This window comes from Macrotis lagotis, chromosome 4 (genome assembly GCF_037893015.1).
Source record: "Macrotis lagotis isolate mMagLag1 chromosome 4, bilby.v1.9.chrom.fasta, whole genome shotgun sequence".
NCBI classification, from domain to species: domain Eukaryota; kingdom Metazoa; phylum Chordata; class Mammalia; order Peramelemorphia; family Peramelidae; genus Macrotis; species Macrotis lagotis.
The window spans coordinates 83326104-83341475 of NC_133661.1; the positions used below are offsets into that span (position 1 = coordinate 83326104).

Sequence of the window (15372 nt, forward strand, 5' to 3'; positions counted from 1 at the left end):
AATTGAGGGGGATGCCTATCAACTGGAGAATGACTGAATAAGTTGTGGCATATGGATATGCTGTAATGCTATTGTTCTATAAAAATAAATCTCAAGGAGGGGGATTTCAGAAAACCCTGAACTGATGTTGAGTGAAGTGAGCAGAACCAGGAAAACCACTGTACATAGTATTAGCAATTTTATGTGATCAACAATGACAGACTTCTAGGATGATGACCCTAGAGAGATGGGCTGAACACTTTCAATAATGTTCTTAACAGACCATCATCAATCAATGAAGAAGTCATTGGCAGTTTACCTCAAGTTCAAGTCAATCAGTCCTTAGCTGAAGTTCCAAGTGAAGAAGAGGTTTTGAATACCATTAGGTTCCTTTCAAGTGGCAAAGCACCTGGTGCTGATTCTATTCCAGCTGAAATCTATAAGGTGAGAGGGTCCATTGCTCATCCAAAAACTGCCTGAAATTTTCCAGGACAATAGGGCATGAAGAGGTTATCCCCCAAGAATTCAAGGATGCCTCTATTGTCCATCTCTATAAAGGTAAAGGGAATAGACTGTCCTGTGACAATTATAGGGATATTTCTCTTGTAAGATTCTTACCAGAGTCCTTCTCAATAGGCTTACCCTTCACCTGGAAGATGGTCACCTCTCTGAAAGTCAGTGTGGCTTCCGAAAGGGTGAAGGAAAAGTCCATAAGGTGATTGCTTCCTGACAACTCCAGGAAAAATGTCAGGAACAGAACAGAGGTTTATATACAACATTTGCAGATGTGACCAAGGCCTTTGATACCATCAGTCATGAGGGTTTATGGAAAATTATGTCAAAATTTGGTTGCCTGGGGGTGGCTAGGTGGCACCAGCCCTGGAATCTGGAGGACCTGAGTTCAAATCCAGCCTCAGACACTTAATAATTACCTAGCTGTGTGGCCTTGGGCAAGCCACTTAACCCCATTAGCTTGCAGAAACCTAAAAAAAAAATAAAAATAAAAATAAAAAATTATTGCCTGGAGAAGCTCATCAGTATCCTACACCAATTTAATGACAGTGTGCTTGCCCGGTTCTGGATAGTGGACAATGCTCTGGGAATTTCCCGGTCACTAATGGAGTGAAACAAGGCTGTGTCCTTGGCTCCCATGCTTTTTAGCATGATAGTTTCAGCCATATTATTAAACACTTACACTGAGGACTGAGGATGAACATGGCCTCAAGGTCAGTCATCACACTGATGGCAAATGCAACTTAAAAAGGCTACAAGCCAAAACCAAAGTGGAGGGAGGGTTGGTGCAGGATCTTCTGTTTGAAGATGATTAAGGAGTCAATGCAGCCTCTGAAGCTGAGATGCAACAAAATATGGATGGATTCTCTGCTGCTTGTGATAATTTTGGTCTAACAATACAAAAAAAAAACCAAACAAACCAAACCCATGGGTGCTCCATCAGTCAGCACCACACCATCCATATGTGGAACCATTGATTACAGCAACTGGAGAAGTTTTGGGGACTGTGGACAAGTTCACTTACCTTGGTAGTGTCCTTTCTAAGAAGGTACATACTGACAATGAGGTTGACACATGCATTGCCAGAGCTAGCTCAGTATTTGGGAGACTCCAAAAGAAAGTGGATAAGAAAAGAGGTCTTAGGCTACCAAACTGAAGATCTACAGAGCTATTGTGTTGACCTCATTGCTTCTATGCCTGTGAAACCTGGACGATCTACCAGCGCCATGTCAGAACACTGAATCACTTCCATTTAAATTGTCTTGGGAAGATTCTGGAAATATCACTGGACAGAAGAAGATACCAGACACTGAGGTCCTTTCTTGAGCTAATATTAGCATTGGAATGTTAGCATTTCAACATTACTACAGAGAGCACAACTAGGATGGGCTGATCATGTTGTTAGAATGTTAGACATACACTTGCCAAAAAAGAATGTTCTATGGAGAACTCACACAGGGCAAGCACTCATACCGGTACACCCTGAAGGTCTGTCTCTTTTAAGAACTGACTGTGCAGGATGGGAGACACTGGCACAGGACCATCCAGAATGGCATGCCCTCAACAGGGAGGATGTTGAGTTCTATGAGAAGGGCAGAATTGAAGCAGTTCAAAGAAAAGGAGACATGTGTAGATTTAGAGTCCCCACTCCAGATGTTCACATGGACTATTTGTGTCCAACCTGTGGTAGAGCATTCCAAGCTCATACTAGGCTGATCAGCCACAGTCAAAAACATTGTAATTTTTTTCAAACATAATGATGTCGTTTTGGTCTTCTTCAATAACAAAGGACAGGAATGATGATAGATTTAGCTCTTCTCAGCAATGCACTAATCAAAGACAATTATAAAAGATTTGTTATAGAAAATGTCAATCCACATCCAGAGAAAGAAATATATAGACTCTGAATGTATATCAAAGCATACTATTTTCACTTTTTTTAAAATTTGTTTTGTTTTTTCTTTCTTGTGGTTTCTCTTTTTTCTGATTCTTCTTTCACAGCATGACTAATGGAACTGTGTAACATGACTGTGTGTAAATATATATATATATATATATATATATATATATATATATATATATATATATATATATAACCTATATCAGACTACTTCCTATGGGAAGGGAAGGATAAAAGAGAGAAAACTTTATAAAAATGAACAATGAAAAATATTTTACATATAATTGGAAAAATTAATTAATTTTCCAAAGTTTTTTTTTTAAAGCCTATTGCAATAATCCAAACAAGCATGAATTGATGAAGGCCTTAATGGAGATGGTGGCAGTCTCAGAGGAGAGAAGGGGAAAGTGTATATGAGATGTTATGAAGGGAAAAAAATGACAGGACAACTTGACCACTGTTTGGATATGGTAGGATAAGAGAGTACAATGACATCTATATCGCAATCCTAGTTGACTGGGAAGATAGAGGTACTATCAAAATAGTCTTCTTACTTTTCAGTTGTTTTCTGTTTTGAAAATTTCACCTACTACCAAGGCTTCAAGCACCATTACTTTGTTGCAGATAGTTCCAGGTCAAACCTGTCTACCAAGATCTAGCTCTCTGACTACAATAGACTCAATTTCTCCAGCCTCCAATTTCTAAAGCAGGAATCCACAAGGGCCCTGATTGATCTTCCTTATACACAGTTCTAATGTTTCCTATGTTCAAAATCATCCAAAGTCTTTTTTTTCTGCCAAGTAAATGCCTTGGCCTGACATTCAAAACCCTTTCCCATCTAGTCCGCCTCTACTTTTAGATTTCTAGAATACAAAGATGCTATGCTGAATCTAGCCAATTTAAACTGGATATGCTCAATATGCCTTGTACACCTTCAGTATTTTCCTACTTCAGAAACTATTCACTAACCCTGACTTGAACCCACCCCAAGGCCCAGATCAAATGTTATTTCCTTCACAAATCTTCCAGATCCAGAGGAAGATGATCTTTCCTTCCCTTGACCTTTCAAAGACTCTGTATCTCTATTATGCTTTCATGTTTGACTATACACTTTAGTATGACTTTGTTGTAACTGTATAATACAACTGTAGTATGCAAATATGCTGTTATAGTTGAAACTGTATTTGTAAATGTTTATATCTAAATGTCTAATTCTCCAACCCTGATAGTAAACAGCATCACACCTAAATTATTTTTATCTCCTCATCTCCTGGCACCAGACATAGTACTTTGCACACAGTAGGCACTTAACAGAATGATGAATAATAATGAATGAAGTAGATTGTACAGGTAATGAGGGGTCGGAAGCCTTACTGGGTGATTACACATCTACTACAAGCAGTAGTTCTAGCCCATACTAGATAAGATTTAATGAATAGCTGAATCTGGCCTTCAAATACTTCCCAAGAAGAGGTTTGAAAAGTAAGCATATTCCCAAATCTGAGCCTTTGCCAAAAAACAATCTTATTTTTCTGTTTCTTTTGCAAAGCTAAAAATATTAAATAGCAAACATATATTCTTCATTCAATAAATATGATCACCTACTACTAAATATAAGGTGCACATGTGCTCCCCTTTCTAAACAACAAAAGATTTCTAAAAAGGAAGGCTCCATAAGGGAATTATGCAAAAAAAAAAAAAAGGACAGTATTTACAAATACATCAATAAACATAATGTCATCTTATGTTTAAATAAACTGGAAACAATTTCAAAGAAGGCAGTAATATAAGAAATCACAATGCTTACAATAAAAATTAAATGATCATAGAAAAAAATACTGAAAAAGCAAGTATCAAGAGTAAATTTTTTTTAAATCCTACTTTAGTTCAAATTAAAATGTTCAAAGGGAATGCTTGATTTCTCTTTCACCAACCTAAATAGTTTAGCAGCTCTAATTTTTAGTCTGTCAGGCTTTGTTTTTTAAGGGAAAATCTGTATTATAATGTAAATACGGGATGCAATATCTCTAATATTGTCTTACTGAATGTAGGAAGTCCTTGTTTTTTTCCATGTTTCATATTTCAAAGTCTATTTTAACTAGTAATAACACCTGTACTTAATGTCTTATGTCCATCAGTTTTTGCTCCAGGGCAATGACTTCGAGAAACAGGAGAAGAGGAAAAAAGGAAACAGCTTTGCCAAAAAAACTTTTAACAAAAATCCCATAAACATCAACAGCATTCATGAAAAAGTAATGTGATTGCTTGTTTCTCTCCTCCAATTATATACAATCCTCCAAACCGCTTTAGATATTGTTTGTTTGGAGGGAAGATGTGGAGTAAAGAAAAGGAGTAAAATCTGTTTTCTGTTTTCATGGGCTGTAAGGGAAAGCAAAAGCATCTCTTTAAATAGCTTTTTTATGAAATGGGCTATCATGCTAGGTATGTGCAGGAATAACAATAGGGTTTTTGAAACTAGAAAACTCTGAATAAAACAATATTATCAAACAGTTTGTCTAATATCCTACCCCATTCCCCACCTCGACAATAAACAGCATGGAGATGGTACCACATATAGATAGAAAAAGAAAGCATCTGTTCTAACCTCTAAATATTGTTTTCTTCTTTATTTTTTTAAAGAAACAGGACTGTACAAATCACCTCCTAAAGTTCTTTGAGAAAGTGAATTATTGTTGATTAAATGTTAAATTAATGTTGTTTATAAATAATATCTATGTTCTCAAAGACCTCTTCTAGGTCTAAATCTATAATATTTTATGATACCATGAGCCATACAACAACCTGGTATAGTAAAAAATATTATTTTTAATTTACAAATGCGGAAACTGAGAAATGAAAACAGGTAAGTATTTTGCACAAAACAAAGCATTACAGGCAGAAACTGAACTTACACCCAGAAATCTTATACTATATATCACAATTCCCCTCTACCCTAGAGTTAGAATAAAGATAAAGAGAAAGAACAAGTACTGACACAGGCAGAGAGCATTTGGTATACAACGATGAATAGAAGACAGATACTTAAAATGGCTGACTGGTATGGATACTGTTTGATTCAGAGTTTTCTATTTCTCAAAACTCTATTGTTAGCCCTGCACATTCCTAACATGAAAGCCCATTTCATAAAAAAGCTATTTAATGAGATGCTTTTGCTTTCCCTTAGAGCTCATGAAAACAGATAAATTTTATAATTTTGTAATATTGAGTAATGAATAGGGAGATGTATAAGCCAATATTTAACACACTTTTATTATTTAATAGCTTTACACCCTCTTTAGTCCTTCAATTACTTTTCTCCTATTAAGATCTTTTTTATCCCTCCTCAACATGTCCAAGACTTATCTCACTGTCCTTTCTCTTCCAAGACCTTTCCCATGCTATAGAGAGCAGCAGCATCCTCCAGCAGTTCCCCAGGCTTGAAATCTGAGTGCCATCCTCAACTCCTCACTTTCTAACACCTTACCTCATGAATATGCTTATGCCTGGACTACTGCTGATGGGGCTGCCTGTCTCAAGTCTCTCCTCACTCCATTGCCACCCAGTTACCAAAGTGTTTTCCTAAACCATGGAACCCCTTCTAATTCAATAAATTCCAGTAGCTCCCTCACACCCCAAGGATCAAATACCCAATCCTGTTTAGTGTCCAAAGTCCTTTATAACCTAGCCACAGCACATATATCATTCCAGTCTTCTTACAACTTATTCACTACCATATGCTCTTTAATTCCATGACACTGGCCTCTTGATTATTACCTACACCACAAGGAACTCCCATCTTTCAGCTCTTCTCCTCATTTTCATCTTCTGGTTTCTTTGAAGTTCAAATAAAATTCCACCTTCTATAGGAAGCTCTACCCAAACCCTTTTAATTCTAGTGTCTTCCTTCTTTAAAGTATTTCATCTTTATCCTCTATAAAATTTATCTGCTTCTTGTCCTCTCCCTCACACTGGGAGTCTCTTTAAGGGCAGTGACTGTCTTTTGCCTCTTTCTGCATCTCCAGACCTTGCCACAGAGCTAGGCTTGAATAAGCTCTCTAATTACTTACTGACTGTATGAATCACTGGCTCTTTCCCCTTTGCCTCCAATCAAGCAAGGTATTATTCCCCAACCTTAAAATATAATAAGAATCATCATCTTTAATGAACCCAACTTTCTCTCCCTTCTAACCTTCCTTTCAATGTCATTTGGGGGTGGTGGTGGAATGGGACTTAATACTTAAGATTTGACTCCAGCTCTGCTACTTACTGCCTGTGTTGATCTTAGATAAGTCACTTAATCTCCATTTCCTCTCTATACAATGAAGAAATTGGACTAGATTGCCTTTAAGGTCCCTTCTAGTTCTAAATCTATCATTAAGACAACATTGTTTTCTAATGGGTCTCCTTCAATCAATCCTTCATGTCTCAACTCTCACATATTATAAAGTTCACCACTGGGTCTCCTAACTGCCTCCTAAGTGCATTCCTAAATTTTCATTTTCCTTGACCTCTAAGCATTATTAACTACTGCTGTAAAAATCTTACTTTAATTTTCCTTCTTGGCTTCTGTGACACTATAACATCTTTAGCTTCTGATCACTCCTTTTGCTTCTTTCTCTTAGAACCTAAATATAACAATATACTCCCTAAATTCCACTCTACTATTTTAGACCTTTTATAATGGGCATGTCATCAAAATAGACTATTTTTAAAAACTACATTTACATCTCCAAACTTCCTCTAGAACTTCAGTGCACAATTCCAACTTCCTACTGGACATTTCCATTTGGAAAGCCACTTTGAACATTTTGCAGACTTGAAAGCAAACTAATCTTTCGAAAATACTCTTTTGATAAAACTTCAGAGAAATAAATGACACTATATCAACACAAAAACTGGTTCCATGGGTTTATATCTTGTTCTAGCACAGTTAAGCTTTAGGCCTATTATTTAAAATGAAAAGGTTTTTGAAGTGCAAAGGAAATAGTGCAAAATGAAGAAACAGGAAAGCTAAAGATACAAAGAGGCTACCCACTGAGATTAAAACAAGAAAGAGGAACCCAGGAAGTTTCATTTACATGGAGACCTCTACAGGCACATCTTTTCTGTTTTTAGGCCTTAAAACAATTCATTTTCCTTTTGAACTCTATGACAGATTAGAATTGCTGAGCCCTGGACATAGAAGCAGAACTTCCCTTCCAAGGTTTTTGTTAGAATCAAATGAGATAATATTTGTAAAGTAGCCCAGCAGCTGGAACATAGAAGGTGTTTGATGAAGACCTGTTTCCTTCCTTACTTTCTACGAAGGGAGTATTTCCAGGAATCAAATGTAATCTGTTTCTATGCAAAATCATGACTTCCCAAAGCTACACAGGAGAATCAGCTAGAACCTCTCCACATCTGAAAAGCTCCTTTCTTTGGGGAAAAAGCATCACAGTTCAAAGAAAACAATTCTCTGAAATACCACTGAAATAGTCCAATTCCACAGTTCCTAAGAAAGCACTGCCCATAAGTACATTCAACAGCATTTTCTAACACTTCATGATAGACACTCTAATAGAAATACAGACTTAGCATTCAGTTGTCACAGAAATTTGTTCGGGTTAATTACATCACTTTCAAACTTTCAATTAATATGTGAATAAGCCCAGAGAATGGTTTCTAAAACAACTAAGTCACCACAAATGGAATGTTAAAAATGTTCTTGAGAGTGCAAAAGTTTTTACTGCTTGAGTAAATTTATTTTAAAAAATCAATAAAGTCACAAATGTCATGTTAGCAATCTTACTTAAACACATTTGCAGACATCAAAGAAAAATTCTGAAATGTACTGTTGTGAGAGATACAGCTATTTGTTATCTTTGAAATAATGCTAAACCATATTCATAGGTGGACGTAAGGAAACTTAAAGGTAAAAGTAAGTCAGAACAATCTAAAAACCAACATATTTGGTATTGGAACAGAATCAAAGAGATACTCATACCCAGACATATATTCATCACTTTCCTAAATTGGCACTGACCTCTAAATTTGGCTCTGCTTCATAATATTCAAGACATAGCTTTACTGTGAATTTAGCTCTATGCTATATTCATTTATAGATTAATGAAATGTGACTGATTATAACTTATAACTACCCCTTGCATTATTGATACTCTTAAATATTGCAAAATGTTAGCAAATAAGAAGACAAAATTTATTTGGTTTCTATTATATGAAAATTTTTGATTCCAAGGAATTACTTAGTCAAGCGACTCTGAAAATTTACTGATATATGCTAAGAAAAATTTCACAGTGCCTAAATTATGGTGATATTATCAGAGCCATTAGAACAAAAAGTATCCTTGGGAAAACACTAACATTTTAGTATTTTCTTGTCTTAATAATATAGATACTGCAGAGTAAGACTTCTAGATACCTAGACTTCTAGATACAAAGTACTTTGCAGTTTCCCCTCAATTAGCCTAGGCACACTGGTATAAAAATCATTTATGAGGGGTGGCTAGGTGGTGCAGTGGATAACGTACCGGCCCTGGAGTCAGGATTACCTGGGTTCAAATCTGGTCTCAGACACTTAATAATTACCTAGCTGTGTGGCCTTGGGCAAGCCACTTAACCCCATTTGCCTTACAAAAACCTAAAAAAAAAATCATTTATATCTGACCTTGTATTACATTGCGTTTTTCATAACCAGCATTACCTTCCTCACAGCTTGTTTAAGCTAATATTAAAATTAGCTTGTGTTCCCTAAACATACACCAACTAAACAATGAAGGAGGGTAATTCAAAAAACATGCTGAGTAGTAGAGAGAAGGTGAAGGATTAAAATTTTTCAAATTATATGGGGGGGGGGGGAAGAGAAGAGAGAACAAATCAACTGAGTCTGCCTGTAAATGCAGTAGCCACTCACAGACAAAATCCCACTTCTTAATCAGACCAAAAGTTTGGACCTATTCATTTCTCATCCAGGACAGCTTGCCCCTGCTTAGGCAGCCTGAAGGTGTCTCATTTCCCCACCCCTTCCACTCCAGGAGCTCATGAGAGTGATGCCAAATTCAGGGTAGACACCGGAGGAACTTCAATTTAATGAAGTTTAAAACTCCCAGACTCCAGCAATCTACGAGTCTAGGTCTCATCCTATGATCTAGGGATTAGAGACTTGTGCCACCACATCCAGCTATCCCCCCATCCCCCAGGGACAACCCTAAGAGTTGACATTAGAATAGTATTTAACTAGAACACAAAGAGAGGACTAGATCTTTTATAAAAGTGGCACAATACTCTTTGAAAAAAAATTTACATCTTCTTGAGATTTTGACAGCCTAAAGGTAGTTAAATAAAAAAAAAAAGACCAGAGAGATGTATGGAAAACCTGAAAGCATTCATTCAAAAAACAGGTGTTCTGAACAAAGGTCTCTACCCTTCCCAATTCATCCTCTTCACAGCTGCCAAATCGATAGTTCTAAAGCATACAACAGTCAAGAAGCATTTATCATGCAAGCCTCCTACATGGAAATAGAGAATGAGGTGGGAAATGAAGGAAGCTAACTCAAGATACACCTATAAAAGTCTACAGAGAACAAATATATACAAGATAGAGAGGAAAAGAAGGTTGTTCAGAGGATCTAGAAAGGCTCTGATCATTTTGAAAGTGAGGGATCTAAAAATGAACCCTGGCTATATTCCTGGGGAAGAAAGGGAAAGGGATGAAGCAAAGAAAGAGAAGGAATTAACTCTTTATCTGGTGCCTATTATGTGCCAGCACTCTGCTGAACACTCTTCATTTGCCCAGATTTGATCAGAGCAAATGGGTTAACCTGTAGCATATAGGAAAAGGAGCAACATGTAATGAGGTTGGAAAAGCAAGCTTGAGATAAGGGGGAAGGGCTTTATATTTGATCTTGAAGGCAATACATGACCACTGGAGATTTCCTGAAGAGCAATACCTGATAAAATCTACTTAAGAAAAGTCCCAGGGGCAGCTAGGTGGTACAGTGGATAGAGCACAGGCCCTGGAGTCAGGAGGACCTGAGTTCAAATTCAGCCTCAGACCCTTAATAATTACCTAGTTGTGTGGCCTTGGACAAGTCACTTAACCCCATTCCCTTGCAAAAACCTTAAAAAAAAGAAAAAGAAAAATCCCTTTGACAGCTGGGTGGATAGTAGTCTGGGATGGGAAGAGATTTTAAGCAGACCAGTCCAGCAGAGAGGTGCTGAGGGGACTGAACTGAGGTGAGCAGTGAGAAGATGAGAGAGATGTCATGGGTGTAGAAACCAAGCATTTGGCAGCTACTTAGAAAGATGGGGTGGGGATAACTGAGGTTGTGACCATGAGGGCAGCACTGCAGAGGGGTGAGATGAAGAAACAGAAAGGACTTCTGGTTAGGACAATGAGTTTAAAACATCCAGTAGGTGATGCAAGCCTGGGGTTCAGAAGAATGAAGTTGGATGTATAATTAATAATAATAATAATAATAATAAGCAGTTTAAATTTTGCAAAAATACTTTACAAATATTCTCTCATTTTATCCTTACAATAATCTTGGCTTAGGAGCTATTATTATCTACATTTTACAAAAGAGTAAACTGAGACAGAAGGTCACAGGGCTAGTAAGTATCTGAGGCTAAATCTGAACTTCCTGACTGGATGCCTTATGTATATTTCTAAGACTTTTGTTATCTATACAAATAATTAAACCCACCATAAGGACACCCCCACAGCAAGCAGGCATGATATTAATGAACAGTAAAAATAAAAAAAAGACTGAGAAGGAAGAATAGGTAAAGAGCAGTGACAAGAAAGACAACAGAGTATCCAGGAGAAAAGGATAGTTAAAGAGTGTCAAATGCTTCAGAGTTCAAGAAGGCTGAAAACTGAGACTTCTCTTTTAGATTTTTTTTAAACTTTTATTTATTTAAGGCAATGGGATTAAGTGACTTGCCCAAGGTCACGCAGCTAGGTAATTATTAAGGGTCTGAGGCTGGATTTGAACTCAGGTCCTCCTGACTCCAGGGCCTGTGCTCTATCCACATCGTCACCTACATGCCCCCAAACTGAGACTTTTCAACAGACTTGGCATGTAAGAGATCATTCATGAATTTGGAGAAAGTAGTTTCAGTTGAGTGATGATGCTAGCAGTTAAAGAAGGGAGAGAATATATGAAGAAAAGAAGGGAGTATAAGTGGAAGTAATAAGTACAGATTGATAGTTTTTTATTTATTTGTTTTTCCTGGAGTTTGGATGAAAAAGGGAGGAAAGAGATAGGATGACAATTTAAGGAGAGGGCAGTCAAGTTTGAAAGGAGCAAAGAAGGAACCAAGAGAAAGAGACCAAAAATTAGAAAGAGTAAGGGAATATCTAGAAAGGGGAAATCTGCAGAAGATGGGAAAGGTTCAGACAAAAGGCATATATATGGAGGGATGGCCTGTCCTATTCAAGAAGATGGTTCAGTGTCTCACTAGTATCCATATGACAAAATATCAATTCCTCTATTTGGCAGAGCTTAATAATTTGTCTTAAAGTTCACTTCTTTTCAGACTAACACACACTCCAGAATCCTGCCAAACTAGACTACAGCACTGTTCCTCATCAAAGCTTCTTTCCATAAGGCTGTCTCCTTATCTTGTACGTTCTTTCTCCTCATCCCCATCTTTTATAATCTAAAGCTCTGCTCAAAATTCAGCATCTTCCATAATAGTCTCCCTATCTCCTCTTTCAATTATAATGTTATTCTGGGGGGGGGGGGGATCTTTTTTTGTATTCATTTAAAAATACTTTGTACTTGCCTAGCTGTGAAAATGTTGCATCCTTTCCGGAAGGAAACAACACTTCTTATTTGTATCCCCAGAGCTTTACTGTCTCGGGTTCATACTAAGTGTGCTAGGCTAACTGACAGAATAAAGTACATTCAAATCTTCTAAGGTAAAATAAGGACACTTCAATAGCTTTACCTTCCTTTCCCCAAAGAAACATCATTCCATAGAATGAAAATTTTGCTAAGGAATTAATTCAACTCAAGAACATTCCCTTAAACACTAATAATCTTACCAAACAGATCCAGATTAAATTAATATTTCAGTGTCATGGGATAGATTAACATACTCAAGGAAATGAGGTAAGAAGAGTAGGGTCAAAGTCTTTTTTAGTGGAAAATATATAAACTAAGCCCTGGATGCTTCTTAAAAATTTTCCTCTGCAACTACAAAAATTTTTAAGTACTTTTATTAAAATGCCTCAATATTAAACTTCAGCTGTTTTGAAGAAAATGCTACTTGTATAGAGAATGTTTCTCATATTAAACAAAAATAAGCCAATGAAAGAAAAGAGTCAAGTGCTTACCTGACCACACTCCAAGTGCCTAGCAACATCTTTTTCCAGTGTCAACCACTGTCAATGTTGGGTTAGCTTCACTGCTCCCTCACCAATACCCTCATCATCCAAAGATATTTGTGAACCATACCAGAGACGAAGTTATCTCTGTTCTTGTACAACAAACGAGCTCTATCAATCGCAGGTAATGGATCATCGATAAATATATGAATTAATTTTAAGGAAATCAAAGCAAAACATTTTTGTGTCTTGTATTCTGAGTTGCCAGAGGTTTCTGGTGAGTATAGGGAATAGGCTGCGTACCTCATTTCCATCTACGGCTTTTTTTTTTTTTGAAAACTTGCCTCTGAGTAACTATCTGGGATTCTCATTCCATTGTCTCAGAGGGGCATGACAGACAAGAAGATGAAAACACAAGTTTATCGGCCACAGCTGCTTGAAGGGGGGGGAGCGGCTCAACTAAGGAAGTATAATTAAAGGGAGGAGAGGAAGGGCCAAAGCCCCGCTTCTGATTTCTTAAATGTTTTATACTTTTCCTTCGGCCTGGAAGCATTTCCGAAACGTCTAAGCGTCCTAACAAAGCACTGGAGCCTGGGGGTAGGATGGCTGCTTATGTGTGTCTGAGAATCGCCTCTTCTGTCGAAGAAAGGGAGACGGAATGAGTTAACAATAAGGGCAGCTCTGGAGAAGGCAGTGGGCGACCGGGCGGCGTGAACTCCTCGGAATGAATGAGCCCTTCCACGCTGCCACCGGACCCACCCGGGGCGTCTGACGTAGCAGCAGCCGGAATGGGTGCATGTACTTAGTGCCAGGCGTGTGCCGGGCGGGCGCGGGGGAAGGAGGGGGCCTCGAGCTTGGCAAGAGGCCGGCGGAGCGCCGGGAAAGAAAGGGGAGGCTGCGGTGCCCACCGGGGAGCCCGGCCGGACCCGGGCCGGGCGAGGGGCGAGCGCGGCCTCCCCCGCGGACGCGGGCCCCTCCCCCCGCCGCGCGCGCGATACCCACCTGGAGACGGCCATGGCCCGCCGGCCCGGCGCCGCGGGGTGGGGGAGGGGGCGGCGGCTCGAGGCTCCCGGGGCGTCGCGCAGGGGGGGAGGGGGTGGCGGCCGAGCAGCGAGCGCGGGGCCCCCGAGGCGGGGCGCAAGGCCCGAGGCCTCGGAGCCGGCTGGAGTCCGGGGCGGCCGCGCCCCCGAGGCCTGTCCGAGCCGGTCGTCCCGGAAGGCCCGGGGCTCGGCGGCTGCACCGGCAGAAGGAAGGGCGGCAGCGGCGGCCGCCGGTCAGCAGCCGACTTCAAAACGGGTGCCCCCAGCCCCGCTCCTCGCTGACGCAAGCGTCGGCACGCCGCCGCCGGCCCGTGTGCGAGGGGGCGCCGGGGCCGCCGTCGGCGCGTGCTGACGTCAGGCGCCGCCGGTGCGTCGGCGCGCGCCCCCCGCGCGGCGGCGGGAGGACACGCGGGGGCGGCCTCCCGGCGCGCCTGCGCCCGCCTGCCCGGGGAGCCGCGGCTTCCGCCCAGGCCCGGAGAAGCGCTTCCCCCCGGAAGCGGAGCGGCCTTCCTCTGGGGAGATGGTCCTCTCCGCGGAGACCCTCCCTCCGCAGGCCACGCCCGGGGGGCCGGGGCAGTGCCTGGTCGGCCCGACGGAACAGTCTGGTTTCCTTTCTCGGGGCTCACTTACTAACCTCTTGCCGAACGGGAGCACCCGCCTCCTTTTCCTGGATATTGAAGGCAGATGGCCTCAGGTCTTCCTTCCACTCGGAGCTCCCTTGGCCGTGGCGGTCATGACGTTATTGAGTCTCAGTGCTCAAATCAGTCGGTGAGCGTTGGACTAAAGGAGGGATGTCAAAAGAAGGCAAAAAACAGCCCCTGCTTGGCAGAAGCTTACAAACTGTCCAGTCACTTCCATGACCAGAGAGTTAGCAAGGACTGTAGAATTCAACTCATTCTCTTATTTAGCAGGTGGAATAGGAGACCCCAAAGATGAAAATTAAATCTATCATTTTAAAATTTTCTATTATTGTGCAAACTGGAACAACTGAACAAAAAAAATGCACAAAGCAAAAGAATTCTGCTTTCAATTAGCCCTGCCTAATGGGAAAATGTAGGTTTCCAGTTCGTCAATTGTATTCAGACTCTCTATGACCATATTTGGGGTTTTCTTGCCAAAAAAAAAAAATACTGGAGTGGTTTGCTATTTCTTTCTCCAACTCATTTTACAGATGAAACTGAGGCAAACAAGGCAAAATGACCTGACTAAGGTCATATAACTCAGAAGTGACTGAGTCTGGATTTGAATTCCAGCTAGGTTTATGACCCCAGGTAGTCATTTAACCTTTCTCAGTTTCTTTAACTATAAATGAGATTAACAATACCCCAAGTTCTACTCATCATTGTGTTGTTGTGAGAATCATATGTGATGATGTATATTAACGAGCTTATAAAATATAAGATTCAAAAATCAACTAAATTGACTTGACCCCTTCCAATCATATGTGATGATGTATATTAACGAGCTTATAAAATATAAGATTCAAAAATCAACTAAATTGACTTGACCCCTTCCAATCATATGTGATAATGTATATTAACAAGCTTATAAACCTTAAGCTTCAGACACTTAGTAGCTGAGTAATCTTGGCAAAGCATTTAACCTCTGTT

The 15372-nt window shown here is 39.9% G+C and overlaps 1 protein-coding gene across 4 annotated transcripts in view; it reads right to left on the reverse strand.

The window, feature by feature from the left end:
• The window catches only part of BTAF1 (B-TFIID TATA-box binding protein associated factor 1), a 115760-nt gene extending 101788 nt beyond the window's left edge, over positions 1-13972 (reverse strand). For 2 of the 4 annotated variants that reach the window (XM_074233382.1, XM_074233381.1), the window contains exon 1: positions 13725-13972. In XM_074233382.1, coding sequence (XP_074089483.1) covers positions 13725-13738 — 14 coding nt within the window. In that variant the 5' untranslated portion in view covers positions 13739-13972. The remainder of the gene's footprint in view (positions 1-13724) is intronic. The other 2 variants (XM_074233384.1, XM_074233383.1) reach the window with 1 other exon arrangement.
• Between the last annotated feature and the right edge of the window lie 1400 nt (positions 13973-15372).